We start from the raw sequence: 17,281 nt of genomic DNA, 5'->3' as shown, positions 1-17,281 counted from the left end.
AATGTGGTGCAACCTCTGCCCAGATTATATTAACATTGTAAAAATTACAAAATAGTGAAGTATTACTGTCATAAAATGTGCCATATTCTGCTTAATTATTTACCGTTTCTTGCCATGTAATTATCTAACTTCCCAGCACAATTTGCTCCTCCAATACTGGATATTAGTGGCCCTAATCGCTCACTTACTATAATCTGCAGCACACCATTTCCCCACAGTGAGATTCACACAATGTAAAGACCAATACTTGCCTCCATACCTTCTCCAAAGTTACCTTTTTGTGTAATTTAAATTCACATGGATTATGGAAGAACGTTGCTAACAATCTGTGTGTCTTTTTTCAAAGTCAAAGATAATATGATGTTTCTTCTTATGAAGGTGATAGGAAGGCTGTGTTAAATACCCGTCCAATAGATGTCAGAGCTCATAGTATCCAAAGGAAGCTAAAAATGTGTTTATAAAACTGTTCATTGTTGTTTGATCCAAAATGAACTTTTCAAGTTCTACGAAACTGACTGAGATTTAAGTAAATTGTTCATTATTTTCCTCAGAAAAATGATGGTCAGTTTACGGTAATCCAGCTGGTAGGGATGCTGCGTGGAATCGCGTCTGGCATGAAGTACCTTTCCGACATGGGTTACGTCCACCGAGACCTGGCTGCCCGGAATATCCTGATCAACAGCAACCTGGTGTGCAAGGTGTCGGACTTCGGGCTGTCAAGAGTGCTGGAAGATGACCCTGAAGCAGCTTATACGACCAGAGTGAGTTGTATTTCAGATTGATAAGTAAAGGAAAGGTTATTTGACGCTCTCGGAATGTCCTGCCTACGACACACTTTCTTGTGGCGAGGGTTAGTAAGAGACAGGGCAGCCATTGACCATATAAACCACAGGCGGGATTTAACACAAGAATAACCTCCAAATAGGCAAACATTCAATTACTACATCCTTAAACGTGTTGTTCAAATTTGCTAGGTGTTCAATTTACCTATTCTCTTTACAGATAGATGTGCCAACTCTCTCCAGGAATGTAAGATACTTGGTTTATGTGTATTTTATATTTTTTGCATGAGTTGTCTAACGTTGTATGTCGTTTCTAAAATTGAGATGTAAGAATCCTGCTGACTGAAAATCAAAATAACCGTTGTTTCCCTTCACATGGCCGAAGCTTTCAAATGCATGCATGAAGTACAAGTCATCCTCCGTGACTCACTCATGTATCATACGAAGACAAACAAAAATTAATGTCTAATGTTTAGCTAACAGTGTACCTCGTTGGCAATGCACCAGTCTGAGAAGTATGGATGCACACTGTACAAGTCACAACAAAATGCCATATCAAGGACCTCCTAAAAATACATTTCCTGCTTTGTGGTGAAGTCTATTCAAAGAATCCAAGCAACTTTAACTTCCCACCTATCAGTTTACACAAAGCACACTACATCATCCTCCCTGAAAAATATGCACACAGTCGCAAAGATCACCTTTGTTATTTTAAGAATAAGGATTGATTACTGTATCAATGGATTAAAATCTGTAGTATAATTTAGATATTTTGGGACAGATGTATTAATCTTTTTTTTCAGGTCTCAAATGGCCTGATTCACAGAATTGTACTAAACCCTATTTTGTGATTCGGTATCCTATTACCGAAGCACAAAACAGTTAGCGATTTGTTTTTAGGAAGGGGAGTGTCAGGGAGTCTCTTCCTATTAGCGAGTTACAGTTGTATGTATGAATGTTTGATGACTAAATTTCAGTCTCAAAACTTTAGCTTTTTACCACCATATTCAATCTGGTGGTAACCCATTCGCAAACGAGTAGGGGTCCCTAAGGGCCCTCTTCCCCTTTGCGTATACATAAACGCAAAAATGTTTTTTCAGGGAAGGCAGTTGTCCCACAGACCACTGCCTACTCTTAAAAAATGAAACTGAAATATTTCATTTTTGTTTTTGAAACACATCCCATTTTCCTTTAAAATGCTGCTTTATTTAAAAGCAAACACAGACATGGTGGTCTGCTGTCCCCAGCAGGCCACCATCCCTATGTTTTTAATGATTCCCAGTGGGTCGCATTATGCAACCTACCTCATGAATATTAATGAGGTAGGTCAATTGCGAACCAGTGGGAATCGCAAACAGTGTAAAACACAATGTAGTACATAGCTGTTTGTGATTTCCTAATTGTGAATCACAAAGATTCGCAATTCGGAAATCTCAAAAATGAAGCTCAGCACATCTGGCCTTTTATCACTTCAGTGTTATCGAATCTGAGATCAGTGCCCTCTTTCCTTTTAGCATGATATCATACATCAAGACAGGACCATTTGCTAAACTTACTTCTGCACATATTCTTCTGAAGGAAATGACCCATTAAAACTGCTGCAATTGTTGTAAGGTAGAAAACAGATTCCTTTCGGTTTCTTCCATTTCATCACATGCTTTCAGGTTACATTCAGCCACTAGCGAGACTCTTAATTCAAAGAACAGTTGTTACAGTCTTCTTCTGGATTTTAGATGCTGTTCCATTGTTCACTTTGTAAAGTGCTGCCTCCTCTGTCAGTGCTGGCTTTAATTGGCTGAAGACTAGCTCTAGCCCTTCTGAATCTGATCCTGTACCAAGTTGTGTGCCCATTGGTTTGGCTAAGATGGTAGCCAAACCTTCCTGACAGGTATTCTGCCAGATGGTCAAATCTTGAATGCTTCTCTGCTACAAATCAGTATTCCTATAGCTGGAGTATCCATTTCCTGATCCTTTTGCAATTATCATTCTGTCATTGTTAACTTGCACTGTGCCTTCACTTGTATTATCAAACTGTTTAGGTTGGTTCATTGAATATTGTCTTTCCCTAAATATATGTCCATTTACCACTGTACGCGTTTTCATTTAGTTGAATGTAAGATCAGTGAAATTAATATGATAGGTTGAACATAAATAGAAATACTCAAAGCTATAATCATTTTTATTCGTTGAAAGGGAAGACTGTGAGGCGACATGGTAGATATGTACCATTTATGACATCTAATCAACATGAAAGTCATGATGTGCATTTGGTGAGATAGGAATGCAGAAGTTAGGGCAAAATTGCACGTTTGGCAATCCGAGGACCGCCTAACCTGCGGTGGCTGTCGGCCCACCACACTCCTGGTGGTCCAACTACCAGATCACAACCCTGGCAATCGTATGGATCCAGGTGGGGTGACAGCAGTCGGAGTTGTGGTCAACCGGGGTGGCGCTGAGTTCAGCACCTCCGTGCTGATCATGAGTCCTCTTTCAGCCAGCCTTTTCATGGCGGGGTCCCTGCCATGAAAAGGCTGGTGGAAAGCCAGTGCTGGGGTCCAAGGGAGGCCCCTGCACTGCCGATGCCATTGGAATCGGCAGTGCAGGCACCTCCCTGCCAGCACCCTCGGAATGCACCCTGTTTGCAGAGAGTGCGCATTCCGATGGTGCTGTTTCGCCTAACCTGCAGTGGCAGTCGGCCCGCCACACTCCTGGCGGTCCAACTGCCAGATTACAACCCTGGCAATCAGATGGCCAGGGGACCACTGCCAGGATGATGGATCCAGGCGGGGTGACAGCAGTCGGCGTTGTGGTCAACCACGGCGGCGCTGGGTTCAGCGCCGCCGTGCTGATCATGAGTCCTCTTTCTGCCAGCCTTTTCATGGCGGGATCCCTGCCATGAAACGGCTGGTGGAAAGTCAGTGCTGGGGGCCAAGGGCAACCCCAGCACTTTCCATGTCATAGGCAGTGCAGGCCCCCCCTGCCAGCACCCTCGGAATGCACCCTCTCTCCAGAAAGTGCGCATTAGAAGGGTGCTGTTTTGCCATTGCAATGGCCTCGAGGCCAATGCTAGGACACTTTTTCCACTGGTGTGACTGGCAGAAATGTTGTAATATGATGTTTCTGCCAGTCAGCCCTGTGGAAGCATCGGAATACAACCGGTCGGTAGGCCGCTGGTATGACGTCAGCCTCCTCCCCATGGCTTAGGCAGTCAGATCATTCTGACTGCCAAAGTCGTAAATAGGCGTTCATTTTTTACAATTTGGAAACAATCTGATTTGATGTTAAGAAAAATGTGTCTCACTTTCCAAGAGTTTACCTACAGGGATAGCTTCCTAGGGGAGGGGCTTGAAGCAGGTTGTTGAAAATCTGATATAAGATATTGATTCCAGTTCTGCAGTCCTGTGACTGCAGGGCTGTCAAAGCATTTTAAGACAAGGCACTATAACAAGTGTCCTCTATTTGCATTAAAGCTTGTGAATCTATAATTGGGAGCAACCCTGGAAAATGCAGTTACAGAATAGTAACTCCGTTTCTGTTTGTCATACTATAAAGTCTGGATTTTCATTTCCCCAAAGATTGACTAAATTCTTTAGGTGAAACTGTTTTAGTCACAGCAAGATATTTATTAGTTTTAGTTGGGATGTGAACAAACTAAATGCCAATTGATTTTAAACTGAAATTATAGCAAACATGGAAAGGGTAAATTAATGATTAATGGAAACCAGAATGTTGTGATATTCTATCACCCAACGTGAGACTTAGGATAGAAAGTATAAGTAGATGGAAAAACAAGCCAGATGATTTTGTTGTATTTACTTTCTTATAAGATATAAAATAAAATAAAATCTTTGTCTCCATACATATGAAATTGTGCCCAGCTAGGCTAGGTCCAAGAGAAAGTATGCTTTTGGAATGTTCAAGACTGTTCGGCTGCGCCAGGCCTATGGGCACGAGCATGCTCTCTGCATGTATTTGTTTCCCTGTGTTTGCCGTCAGCATCCAGAAGAGACTGTCTGATTGATTACTTAACCAGTGCCTTCATCAACAAGAGAAGGATAACTGAGGTGTTGAGGCTCCTTCTGCTCTAGTTTCCTGACTGCATTTAGAAGAGAAACCTTCAGGCAGCCGATTAGTAACTGTTTGAGTGCTTATGTGTTGGCATGTGTGGAAACAGGGCACATGCTGTCAAACCCACTTACTTGAAAATCTAAACTCTTTCAAAAGAGGAAGCATCCCTAGACACTTTTAGAGATTTTTTTCATGTCTTCCAGGGAGGAAAGATTCCCATCCGATGGACAGCGCCTGAAGCAATTGCGTTCCGCAAGTTCACGTCAGCCAGCGACGTATGGAGCTATGGAATAGTAATGTGGGAGGTGATGTCTTACGGCGAGCGGCCCTACTGGGAGATGACCAATCAAGATGTAAGTATTTTCTAAAAGATAAAGGTTGACAGACCTTCTGTGCATTCAAGAGGCAAAGACCAAATCTAGGCTAGATTCTCAGTAAGAAAATTAATTGAGGATAAAAAGCACTGCAGAAAACACTTTCATTTTCCTGCAGCTTGTGACTTTTTTGTAGTTTTCATATATTCAACAAAGGTTGGCCTGAAGGATAATAATATTGATCAGAGTAAACACTTACATGTTGTATCACTGTAGGCACTCAAAGAAGGGTTATATTTTTTTCAAACTTTTCTTATGTTAGGCTTGACGACCCAGCTCCGTTGTTCAGCATACACAAATGCATTTAATGCATCTCAGAATGTATTGGAGCATGGAATATTGTAAAATGAAGATGTCTGCCGACTGCCTTATGAGTTTCAGATACGGCCTTCCCTTAGAGGTTTATAATTTGCTTAAAACTAGTAAGCATGCATTATTTCTTGTGCATGCTGATCACAATTATTTCTTGTGCTTGTTGATCAGTCCTTCAATGTCTCCAGCATCTTCTGATCCCTAACACAAATACAAATTCTGAGGTATTTTCATGAATTTGTAATGCAAGAGCAATGATTTTCTATCCCCTCATTCACCAGGTGCAGTTCTTTTCTGAATGACTTATCAGGCTAACAGCATTGCGGTTCTAAAGTGCCACAACTGTCCTTTGGACGTTAGTCCAGTTATTTGTGAGTGTGGAGAAAAACATACCTAAGTAAATCCATTCTGGAGAAACTGTCTGCACAGACATTTTTCCTCACATGCCACCCCCAGGATGCCAAGTCCTTATTTCCAAAGATTTCCTTTTTTTTGCTCCCCTTGCCATCATTCTTCTTTCTTTCTCTCAACTCTCTTGTTGTTTTATGTCGAATCCACCACACAATCGTCCCCTCTTTCCCATTATCTGTGCCTCCCTTTATACATCTTTGTTACTTTTTTTTGTACTTTTACTTACTATACAGTAGGACCTCTTCTCCTGCCTGTACCATAGTTCCTCTGCCCATACCATAATGCCTCCATTACTGCCTATATCCTAGTACCTGTACATATGCCCTACCACCCATACCCACACCCAAGTACCTACCCACCTACCAATACACTAGTATGTCTACTAATATCCTAGTTCCTCCATCCCCAATATAAAAGTACCTCTTTTCCAAACGAAAACCTGGTACATATACCCATCTATACACTAGCATTGTCTCTGAACCATAGTAACTTTAAACCTACATCTACCATACACTACACAGCAGTACCTCTACCCCCATCGACACCATAAATGCTCTACTCCTACTCTAATACTTCTTCACCTTCCATTAGACCTGCACCTTTTTCCCCTTAGCCATTTTCTTGTTCTGATTTTGTCCCATTTTTCTTGTGTCTTGTGAGCAATGCAGCAGCGCCATATTTTGCAACATATAATTTGTCAACCACAGTTTATCTCACCTTAAAAGTGTCTTTGTGGAGAGAGAGAGAGAGAGAGAGTCTGAGACTGAAACTGAGACTGACTGGTGGATATGTAATGCAAGTGAATGCTTAAGTCTATAATGCTTCTGTCCTCCCTAGCTCACAGGCTACAAGTTACACTCTCGTTCTTTGTATTTTGCAAATAGCTGTCATTAATATTTCCATATAAGTTATGCCCTTTTCACTTAAAACTGGCTTTTTATTTAATTTACTTATTTAGTGTCATTATACAATCCACCTAGACTGCGAGGTAATGGGGCACTTCACATAAAGTTAAACAATACTTAAATGACAAGACTGGTCCGATAATGATCAGTAACATGAAACTGTGAAGCACAATAAATATCACAGAACTTGGAAACAGTTTCATCCGTTTAACCCTACTTATTGCATCCCCTAAAATCATTTTTTGTTTCCTTTCTTTGTATCCACAATATCCAGCAATTTTTCATCAACAATGGCTCAAGACCCTGCTTGATAAAATGAAGTTCCCAATTAACAGCCTTCATTTTCCCACCTAGAACTAATCCAAAACATAGAATTCTACCCAGACATTGCCTGAAACTTCATCCCCAAGAGCACCTCCATATAATTATGAAAACATTCTGCTGTCACGAGAACAGGGTTTAAATCTTGAATACAAATACTCCCTTCTGTGGAAAGTGTTCTTTATGAACATCCCAACCAGGGCAAAATGATTCTGTCGATGCATTTCAAAAACGTACCTGATCTCAACCATGAGATGCTTTCTTCTTCAGTAAGTAAACAACATTAAGTGATTTAGGGCCATATGTACGAACACATTTTCCCATAGACACAGAATGGGTAAAACCCTTTGCTACATCTGGCCATTAATTTGTTATGATGTGCTTCACCAGCTTCTCACTCCTGTATGCATTTAGGATCTCTGCTCCCATAACTGTGGTAAAAACCCCCAGAATGACACAAATCCATGCTACATGGTAAAGGTCACACAGGCTGCCGACAATACCTAGCATTCAGCTTAAGTGTTTCATTGGACCCTTCAATATTTAAGAACAATTTCAACAATATTGAAGCAAAAGAGCACTTCAATGTAAACCCAACCAGACATGTAGGCCATCATTAAGAGTGACCTCTTAATTCTGATTGAGCTGTTAAGTGGAATTATAGGGCCCATCCCAATGAAGGGTTTCTACAGTTCTCCTAAGTAAACTTTCTTCCATGTCAAGACGTCCACCCTCCTCCCACTTTTTAACATCATTACGGAGGAAGACTCACTCAAAGTCATCTTGGAAACCAAATGCACATACAACTTTGTGAACCCAATCCCAGGTAACATTGCCAAAGACCTTTATACGCACATGCCCCTCCCTGGATAAACTTGGTAAATCTCTCCCTCAGCCAAGCAACCTTTCCTGAATGCCTCAAAACTGTAAAAATCACCCCTCTCATCAAAAAACGCTCCAAAGACACTAATGAACACTAATGACCTCAGCAACTATTGCCTGGTCACCACCCCCCTTTCCTTGCAAAAATCATTGCAAGGAGTGTAGCAGAGCAGTTTACCCACCAACTCAAAGATAACAACCACCTAGATGAATATCAATCCGGTTTCAATCAGGGCTACAGCACAGAAACAGCTTTACCACAAGCGGCTGATGATGGACTTTGTATCCTAGACCTAAGGAACTCCTGCCTCTTGATTTTTCTTGACCTGTTTTCAGTTTTTGACACTGTTAACCACCACACACTCCTAGACATGCTCAAATGTCGAATAGGCCTTGATGTCCTGGACCTTGAATGGTTCAAATCATTTCTCTGGGATAGCTCACAGAGGATTAAAATTGACGACTGTCTCTCAACAACGTTGCGTTTGAGCAAGGGGTCCCCCAATTGTCTATTTGTGCCCAACTCTATTCAACCTGTACATTTAGCCACTTGGAGTCCATCCTTAAGGAATCAGGGATGTTCTTTCATTGATATGTTGATGACACACAACTGTACCTAAAGCTTTCCTCTCCAAACATCTCTCACCTCTCCATTAACCTAAAATCTGTTAAAAAATAATGACTTTTCAACACCTTAAATTGAATCCTTCCAAAACTGAATTCCTTTTCATCTCTCCTTCATAATTAAAACTTTTCATTACAATCCTGGATAGATATGCTCAACGTCCTTAGTGAACCCACTGTTGTAGACAGTTCCAAATCCAGAGGAGTTATCCTAGAGGAGTTATCCTAGAAAAGAAGCTTAATTGCAGACTGAAAGCAGCATCGTGGCTAACAATGTGTTCTATCAACTGTGTCTTCTCTGGAGAATCCACCTCCACCTTCCAGAACCTGATCTGAAATCTCTTGTTCATACATGGTTCCCTCCGGAATCAATTTTTGTCACTCTCTTGACTGGTTTTCCCCAAAACCCATCTCACCCCCTCTGATTGGTTCAACACTTGGAAGTATGCTTTGCCTACAAGGCCAAAAGGAGTGACCACATCACATCGATGCTAGTGTTTCTCTGCTGGTTGCCCATTGAACCTAGGGCTGTATACAAGACTGCTTATAACACCCATAGGCCCTCCACTGATTCACTCATCATTATGGTGGACAAACTCCAGCTTTCAGGAGGTTCTAGACTATTGCGAAACAGCAGAGCATTGCTTTTATAACCCCTGACATTTAAAAAGTAACAACTCCTGGCACAACCCTTCTATCTCCTATCAGAATCTGGCTCTCACTACGCCAGACCTTTGCTACCACCTCACTGGCAACCTTCAAAACAAAACTGAAAGCCCTCTCCCTTTAACCATATTTTAGCTAAGTCATTGCAGCTTATTCTTTCTGCTGAGAGCATGTTAACTCGCATTCTGGTCTCACTCCTGGCACAGAGCTACACCACCTCCACTTCATCAGGTACTTACAAAGTTTTCACTGCTATATATACCGAATGTGTAACATGTTTCCCTGCTCTTATCATGCTTTACCACTGTAATTCTAGTTTTTATCTAACATTTGTTTGATATTCTTGAGCCCTCTATAACTATCCATGTACCATCATATGACCACTGTACTGTAAAGGGCTCTCAAACATGTAGGTAATGTTTGTGCTATATAAAAATGCATAAATAAATAAACACTGTAGGTCCCTTTTGTTTCATCCTACAGAATTTGGCTTAAAGTACTCAAAATCACAAGGTCAATCTCTAGGGCAAAATGAGGAATTTCTGGTGGAACTGGACCCAGAATTATCAGTTCCCCAAGTAATTCCTCATATGGTAGGGAACCCTTAGAGTCCTACTTGTTTCACCTGGGGGCTACTCTGGTACACATCACAAGGCCCTTAGAAGGGTACTCATCACAAGGCCCTTAGAGCGGGACAGTTCTGTGATTTCACATGGTGTCATTCCTTGTTCTCAGCATGTAGAGCAAACTGAACAATCAACATGTCACCTATGGAAACATATTGCCTGACACAGCATTGATCACTTTACCTGGATAAAGGTTTAACATGTGGAAAAAAAAAAGAGAAAATATTTGCTGATCTGGCAGGAGAAGCACACAATGTGTTGTTCATACTAAACTGCAGATGTAAGTGGGATTTATGGGAAATAGAGCAAGATGTACTCAAATGAGCGGATGCCAAAAGTGATTTGATTTTAGTAATAGAGAGAGTTTGGAGAATCTGGAGAATAGGAAGGTAGGAGAGAAGACATTACAGGGGAAGATCCTCTTAAGAAATAAAGGCAGAAGGATTGTGGATGATGGGAGAGAGATACCCCACCCAAGCCCAGGATAACACTGTTGTGGAAAGTAATGACACAATAGTTAGAATGTTGTTTCACTCATAGTTTGATATTGAACTGAATAAACTATGCGTACAACTGTGGAATGGCAAGCACTGCCACACATTTACAGAAGGTCCTTAAAATTCTCTGGTTTGAACGAACGATGTCTGTTGCGCCACAGACAATTAAGGATCTAGGTGAATCTTGGATGTGATTCCATCATCTGGCCACAGAGAAATACCACAATTAGACATTTCCTAAGACATTGCATACATTTGGCCAGCTTTGCTTGTGGAACCATTGATGGTGGACGTTGTCAAGCTTCCAGCGTAATCACATGGTTTGTGTCACTGAGGTGTCCTGTGAACCACTGACATGCATGCATGTTCCCTCAAACGTATGGCACAGGTTTATAGTGCTGAATTTCTCAAAAAGATGAGACCTCTTTGTGTGACCCTACAATATTTTAGACAAATTTCACTTCACGAAATAAGCCCTGACCTCTAAGGGTGTTGATGAATTCTCATGTTTTGCTGTCGCTGTGCATGCGTTATTCTATAAGGCTGTCTTATTAGTGCCTTGGTAGTTCCAAGGATGCCACAACATATCCACAGAAATATTGCAGACCTGGATTTTTTCACTTAGGCATTTCATTTGCTGCATACGGGAATTGATGTGATATTCTGTTTAAGTCTGTCAGATTTCAAAGGAGGTGATCCAGTGTTGTCCTTTCCTTCTCCTTCTAGGTTGATGAATCTTTGTAGGAGTCCCGAGGGGCTAGGAGAAACACCTTCACTCACAACATGTTAATGACAGTGCAACAAATTAGGTTGCACATTAAAGAAAGGGATTCATTATAGATACAAAGCCAAACTTACATAAATGAGTCTCAAAAACATTGTATATATGTATATGATTACCAAAGAAGAATTAAAACATCACACAATTTTAAATTTCAATAACATACAAAAGACAGATAATTCAATGGCGACAATGCCGAAGAAAAAGCATATGGTGCTTTGAATTCAGACTCAAATTTTTCTTCCCAACAACTGAATCTAAATTCAGAACTATTCTAATAATCTAAAGAGGAATACAGAGGAAAGCATCAGCATCACAGGAAACTTCAGTAGAAGTCCTATTGAGCGATGTGAATAGCATAATGCCAATTAACCCAATAAAGAAAGAAGATCTATCTTTCCCTAAGGGTCTTCTCTGGTCAAGGGGCTGAGGGAATCTGAAGCACTGTATAACTACACAACACTTTAATCGACTCCAGAACCTTCCAGTAGCTGACATCTCATTCCACTAACAAGACACCATTGTGAATTATGTCCAATTAACTTTATCCTCTTTTGAACACACCTGCTTGACCTTGGATTAGATCTACGCTCAGGAATTTAGAAGGGGAGTTGGTTCTTATGGCTCCTTGCTACCAATTTCCGTCCTTGGCAACCCAGCTCATGCTTCCTTATCTATCACCCGCAGAGGAAAGAAAATAACATACAATGAAAACAAGCTTCATGTGGAAATTAAACACTGGAAGCGTGTAGGCCTTAACTCCAGTCCAAACTGCGAAGAAGAAATGTATGACTTAGTTATACACCTACAAATGTGGGTCTCTTACACACAATAAATGAAGAGCGACTATAAAATATATCATTCTTTACAGTGCTAAAATATAAATGCATTTGGTTGACATATCATAAAGGCGGTTTGCATATAACATCTTGTATCTTTACTCGTAAAAGGACCATGATGGTTGTGGTCTTTTAATGTGCCACATTTACGTGAACATAATTTACTTGAGATATATATGAGATTAGATGCTTCATTACCCTTCTTCCGACAAAGCATAATGGCACAGCCAAATGATGCTCTATCAGAGGTAAATCGATTATCATTATGCTTCGAAACATTCTCCTAATTTCTTAGAAGATAAGAACTTTCCTTCTTCCATTTCCCTGATGGGTTCTATAAACCCCATATCAAACCCCACAGAAAGGTGCATTAGTTTCTCTTTAGTTGTTTCAGAACAGTTCCTTTTATTTTCCTGTATTCTCTGAAATAGCTTTGAGTATGTTTAATATGTTTCTGCAAAAATATGTAGTTAGCTGGTTTGACAATGATTATTGGTCTTAGTCTAACACCAAATCCATGTCCTCTTCCATCCATCCTGTAGTGACTTAATTGTGCACATAGAGTGATTTATATTGGGAATCCTCTGAGCATTGTGCAAAGATAATTCCCGTTTGGTAGACAAGCAATATAGCAAGCAAGAAATTCTGGCTTCTGCAGCGCTTATACTATCCTGTTGGTGCAATGCAAAACACAATCCTCAGTGAATGGTTTAACCACGATGTTGAAGTCCCTGACTTCTTGAAGGACCCCTGAATATATTAGAGTGGTCAGCCTCACAACTGAGCCCCTTATGACTGTTCAAGAGCATGGTGGGTGCCTGGTTAGGGAGTTTCCATTGGCACGTGTTCTGGGCAAGGACAGAAGCATGGGGTGGACCTCTGTCCACCGTTGATTGAGGCGAAGATCAAAATTCTGAGAATAGGTCCTAAAGAGCTTGTTCCTTGGTATTTTCTACGATTTATAATTGTTATTTTAAATTCTTTCTAAAGTATAAAGGTATGGTTTGTGGAGCAGCACTCACGCTGTGCCTTCTTACTGCTCTCTGAAAGGTGCTGAAGAAAACCAAAGTAAACAACAAGTAACAAAACCATCTGAGTGCACCCCAGATACTGTATTTACAGCTTTCTCTCTTTGCACACTCTTAACAAAACCACATTCTTCTTGCACAAGACACATTTGTACTGCTGCTGATGGGAATAGTCCATCCTTAACTGCCGGGTGACCCCTCCAAAAGGAAACGCAAGCAACTACAGACTGGTTTCGATGTCTTTAACCCTCTACATGAGTGGTTCCCAACCTGTTGTCTTGAGATCCTCTGAGGGCCCAAGAAGCCTACTCAGACTAATATTAACAGATTAATAAAGAGTATATAAACAAAGAAACAAAATGTACTATTGAAAATGTAAACATTCTGTAAATGTGAATACATTTTAAATTGGAGACTAAAAATTAACTTAGTATCCTCAGATTGATTCATGGGATCAGTGCAAGTGCATCAAACAGAATACAGAATCAACAATGAGTGGTCTCAACTGAATTTAGAAAAGCTCCAACCATCTAGTTAAACTTAAAGCATGCCTTTTTATATTTGTTTGTGAATTGAATCCATAATTTGTATATTTGTTTGACTAAATATTTTTTCTGTATTCTTTAGGTATTGTTTGTAGTTCATATTATCATAAATGCATAGTTAGGTGTCCCGAGCTTCCAGCATTTACTCAGTGAGGGGTCCCCGGATGTCAATAAACATTTGTGCGGGTCCCCAAGTTCCTGTAATTGTGAAGTGGGAGTCCATAGTAGTCAAAAGGTTAAGAACCACTACTCTACAGCCTATTAGAATTCTTATGGTAAAAAAGGTTATTTAAGTGCAAAATGTTGCCATTGAAATCGTGGTGCATATTGGCACTTCCACACCTAGCCTTCCCACTTGAAGTGTTTCAACCACCTATTTTATATTTCAAGCAGGCCAGTAGACTGCATTTAGTGACAATTTTAAAGTGATTTACATTTGTGTCCAGAAAACAACTGTGTAGTTTTCACCACATATTCTGTTTTACTGTAAATCTAAAGCTTCAGTGGTCGGCGTGACGAATCAGATTGAGTAGACAGGCAGCCTTTTTTTTATTCTTGGCAGAAACCTACATTCTTGCTGCATAAGGTAAGCAACCGCTCAGCGTGTACCGGCACACCAGGCAGCCCTAATGCCTTGGCCTAGACCACAGATGATATTCGAAACGTGTAGGCATTCAAGTGTTGTGTCCCTTCTGAGTTTTCAGCAGTAGTGTTCTTACTTAAGCGTCAGCAAGGTCCCCTCTGTCGCTCCTATATTTCACAATAACTCTGGTGCTGAAACCATCTTAAGACTCTGGAGCAAGTGGAGCCGCAAATACCATTATTTTTCTTGACTATCAAAGTTTTTCAATCAGTGTATGACTGGCCTAAAGGGCAATCTAGCAGGGCCAGAAGGGCTGGTCTGACATGTCATTGTGTAGGCTGGGTTTTTGGCTACTTGTGGCCCTCCTTTATGGTCTGTTGTTTTCACTGTTCGTTTCCCTGGTATTACCACAAATGTCGCCTGCAGCAATCATAAATGTATGTGATTCCCCTTCCTTTTAAAACACCTATGAATAGTGTTTTTTATAAGCTCAAAACTGCCCAATTTGCAAATGTGGGCCACTTTTTTTAGCTTTGTGATTCATCACTGGAGACCACTTTTACATTTCTGTGCCGGTCTATTTTTTGTCCCAGTCTGAACCTGCTCTGACACTTCTAGGCACTACTGAACACGTGTTAATGTATGACTTTTGGAAAGTCTTAATCATTTCTAGTTTCCCACTTGGAATCCTGTGCCTGTCACAGTTCTTCTGGCACACTTTTGGAAATGTCATGTGACATATTCCCTAGGTTCTTAATTCCACAGTTCATACTTGGGTGCTGTGTACAATTCCACATTGAGCCTATTCACATTTTTTCTATTCTTTTTTTTTCCGAATGGACAAGAAATTTTTCGCCACTAGGAAGCCCATTTCCTAGACTCCCACTGGTGTAGAACCACCCCTTTCCCATCTTGAAACATGGTTACACCAGCCGTTTGATGCAGTAAAACTCTGATTGAATTCAAAGTGGGAAAGGGTGTGATCGAAGTTTGCGAATGCTCTAAACCTCTCTAGTTTGTGGTGTTTCCCAACCTTTCAAAGGAAACCATGCCTTAACCTGTCCACTCCCCACCCTTTGTGTGTGGTCTACTTCTCCCTAACTCCATGCACAGGCAAAGAATTACACAGTAGTGGAGCCATTTACGCCTGTCAGTAAACATTCTTTAAATTCTTGACAGGCTTAATTCGAATCATTTTCAACCATAAAATAAAATTAGTTTGTTAATTGGTCCGAATAGGGCTTACATTAGGCAACAATTTACCCCCATACATTGTTAAATGCAGTCGAGACTGTTTCATGTGACACACTGAAGTGAATTTTACTGCATCAGTACATATGTATAGAGTGTGCTTTGTGAAAGAGTAAATCCACCACCGTGGAAGGACATGTAGCTTTAATACTGGTTATGTCTTCATTTGCAGGGCAGATGCCCTGCATGAGAACACCTCCTCAAAAATTTGCCGATGTACTTCGAGTGGCATTGTATTCTATTTCTCAGATAGGACTATGCGACCGATCCTGTGATAGCAGGAGCTGGTATGACACATAATGCACAGTGCATATAGTAGGTTGTTCTAACAGAACCATTTGCAATAATGGTATAATTATCTCCTACATATTGACATCACCTAAGATGCCAAAAGATCTTTATGTATTAATGGCTTAAATGTTTTACTGACATTGGCTAAATTTGAATGACCATTTGTGGAAGAGACCTATTTTTTGTATAAAAGTGAAAGTATTAAGTATGGCAAAAATCAGGTCTGAAAAAAGGTTGTACAATCAATGGGAAAGCAATGTCTTTGCACAGTCCAGGGGTAACTTCATTGTCATTGATTTCTATTCTTTCAGACTGAGCTGGCAGTGTGTAAGGAAGTGTGGCACAAACCAGATCAGAGGATGAATCCCAATGAGCTGCAAAAGATGCTCCGAATGATGGTAGCATAGTAGACAGCGGGTGATGCTATGCTAGGTAACAGTAACCTTTTATATAGACCAGTGCCATCTTAATACACCTAAAACAAGCAAGATCAGACCAATAAATTCTTGAATATTGAACTTAAACTTTAAAAAATACAAACGCTTTATTCATACTGACACTTACTGTAAAAAAAGTATATCCCATATACCTGCAAGTAGTTCATACGTGTTATCAATACAAAAAGCAAATAATTTTTTTAGAACCAACACATTCACATAAATAACAAACAGTTTACAAAGCCTAGACAAAAAAACAAAAAAAAGTCAACCATACCTTATAAACACTCATATCCTGTTTGCACCCAGGGAAGTGTTGCTTGTACTAACAACCCACAGTGTTGTGCTCTTAAAAGTTATTTTTCAAGTTAGATCGTGAGATTATTATAAATGCTTACAAAACTATTTGCATCAAGGGCACAGGGCCCACAATGTACTTCTGCACATTATAAGGCACAGTCTGGAGACAAACAGATCTTAACTCCTATCCAAGCCCCCACGCCATGCAATCCTGAAGTAGTTCATCACTCACTTCTTCACGCTTCAAAATTATAGTTACCTGTTCTAGGCTAGCACTGACCACTGAATGCTCATCAACCTCTACCAAAATCTCCATTTTCTATCAAAGAACAGACTTTGCCATTGGCAGTGGATGCTGTAAATCACAATGGCAACTTATGTATTTGGATTAGATTTTACAAGCCAAAAAGCAGCCAAATTATATTGCACTATGTGTACTCCTGAAAACTACAGTATACAGACCATACTGTTTTAAACGCAGATGCCAAAGTCAGTGGGAACTAGCAGGAACTGAGTTCCACATGCTACTTTTACAGTTAATTAGTTTTACGTAACCCTTTTTAGAAATCCACTTGTTTTTCTGCTTTCCTATGAAGCATACAACTTGTTTTACTACTGTGTCTGGTACTCTATTTGATGCTAATTGTTTCTTTTGTGCTCCAGATTAGCTTAGACATATTTAAACTGTACTTGGTTCCACTCCTCCTCCACCTCTGAGCATCTCCCTTTTCCCACTGATAAACTCCTGTTTACTCTTC

The 17,281-nt window shown here is 40.4% G+C and overlaps 1 protein-coding gene across 5 annotated transcripts in view; it reads left to right on the top strand.

Annotated features, from left to right (window-relative positions):
* The window catches only part of EPHA5 (EPH receptor A5), a 647,731-nt gene that overhangs the window by 582,201 nt on the left and 48,249 nt on the right, over nt 1-17,281 (top strand). For all 5 annotated transcript variants that reach the window (XM_069235711.1, XM_069235720.1, XM_069235739.1 and 2 more), the window contains 2 exons: nt 552-761; nt 5,054-5,203. In XM_069235711.1, coding sequence (XP_069091812.1) covers nt 552-761; nt 5,054-5,203 — 360 coding nt within the window. The remainder of the gene's footprint in view (nt 1-551; nt 762-5,053; nt 5,204-17,281) is intronic.

This window comes from Pleurodeles waltl, chromosome 1_2, assembly GCF_031143425.1.
Source record: "Pleurodeles waltl isolate 20211129_DDA chromosome 1_2, aPleWal1.hap1.20221129, whole genome shotgun sequence".
Taxonomy (NCBI): Eukaryota; Metazoa; Chordata; class Amphibia; order Caudata; family Salamandridae; genus Pleurodeles; species Pleurodeles waltl.
This window is presented reverse-complemented; position numbering and strand designations above follow the sequence as displayed.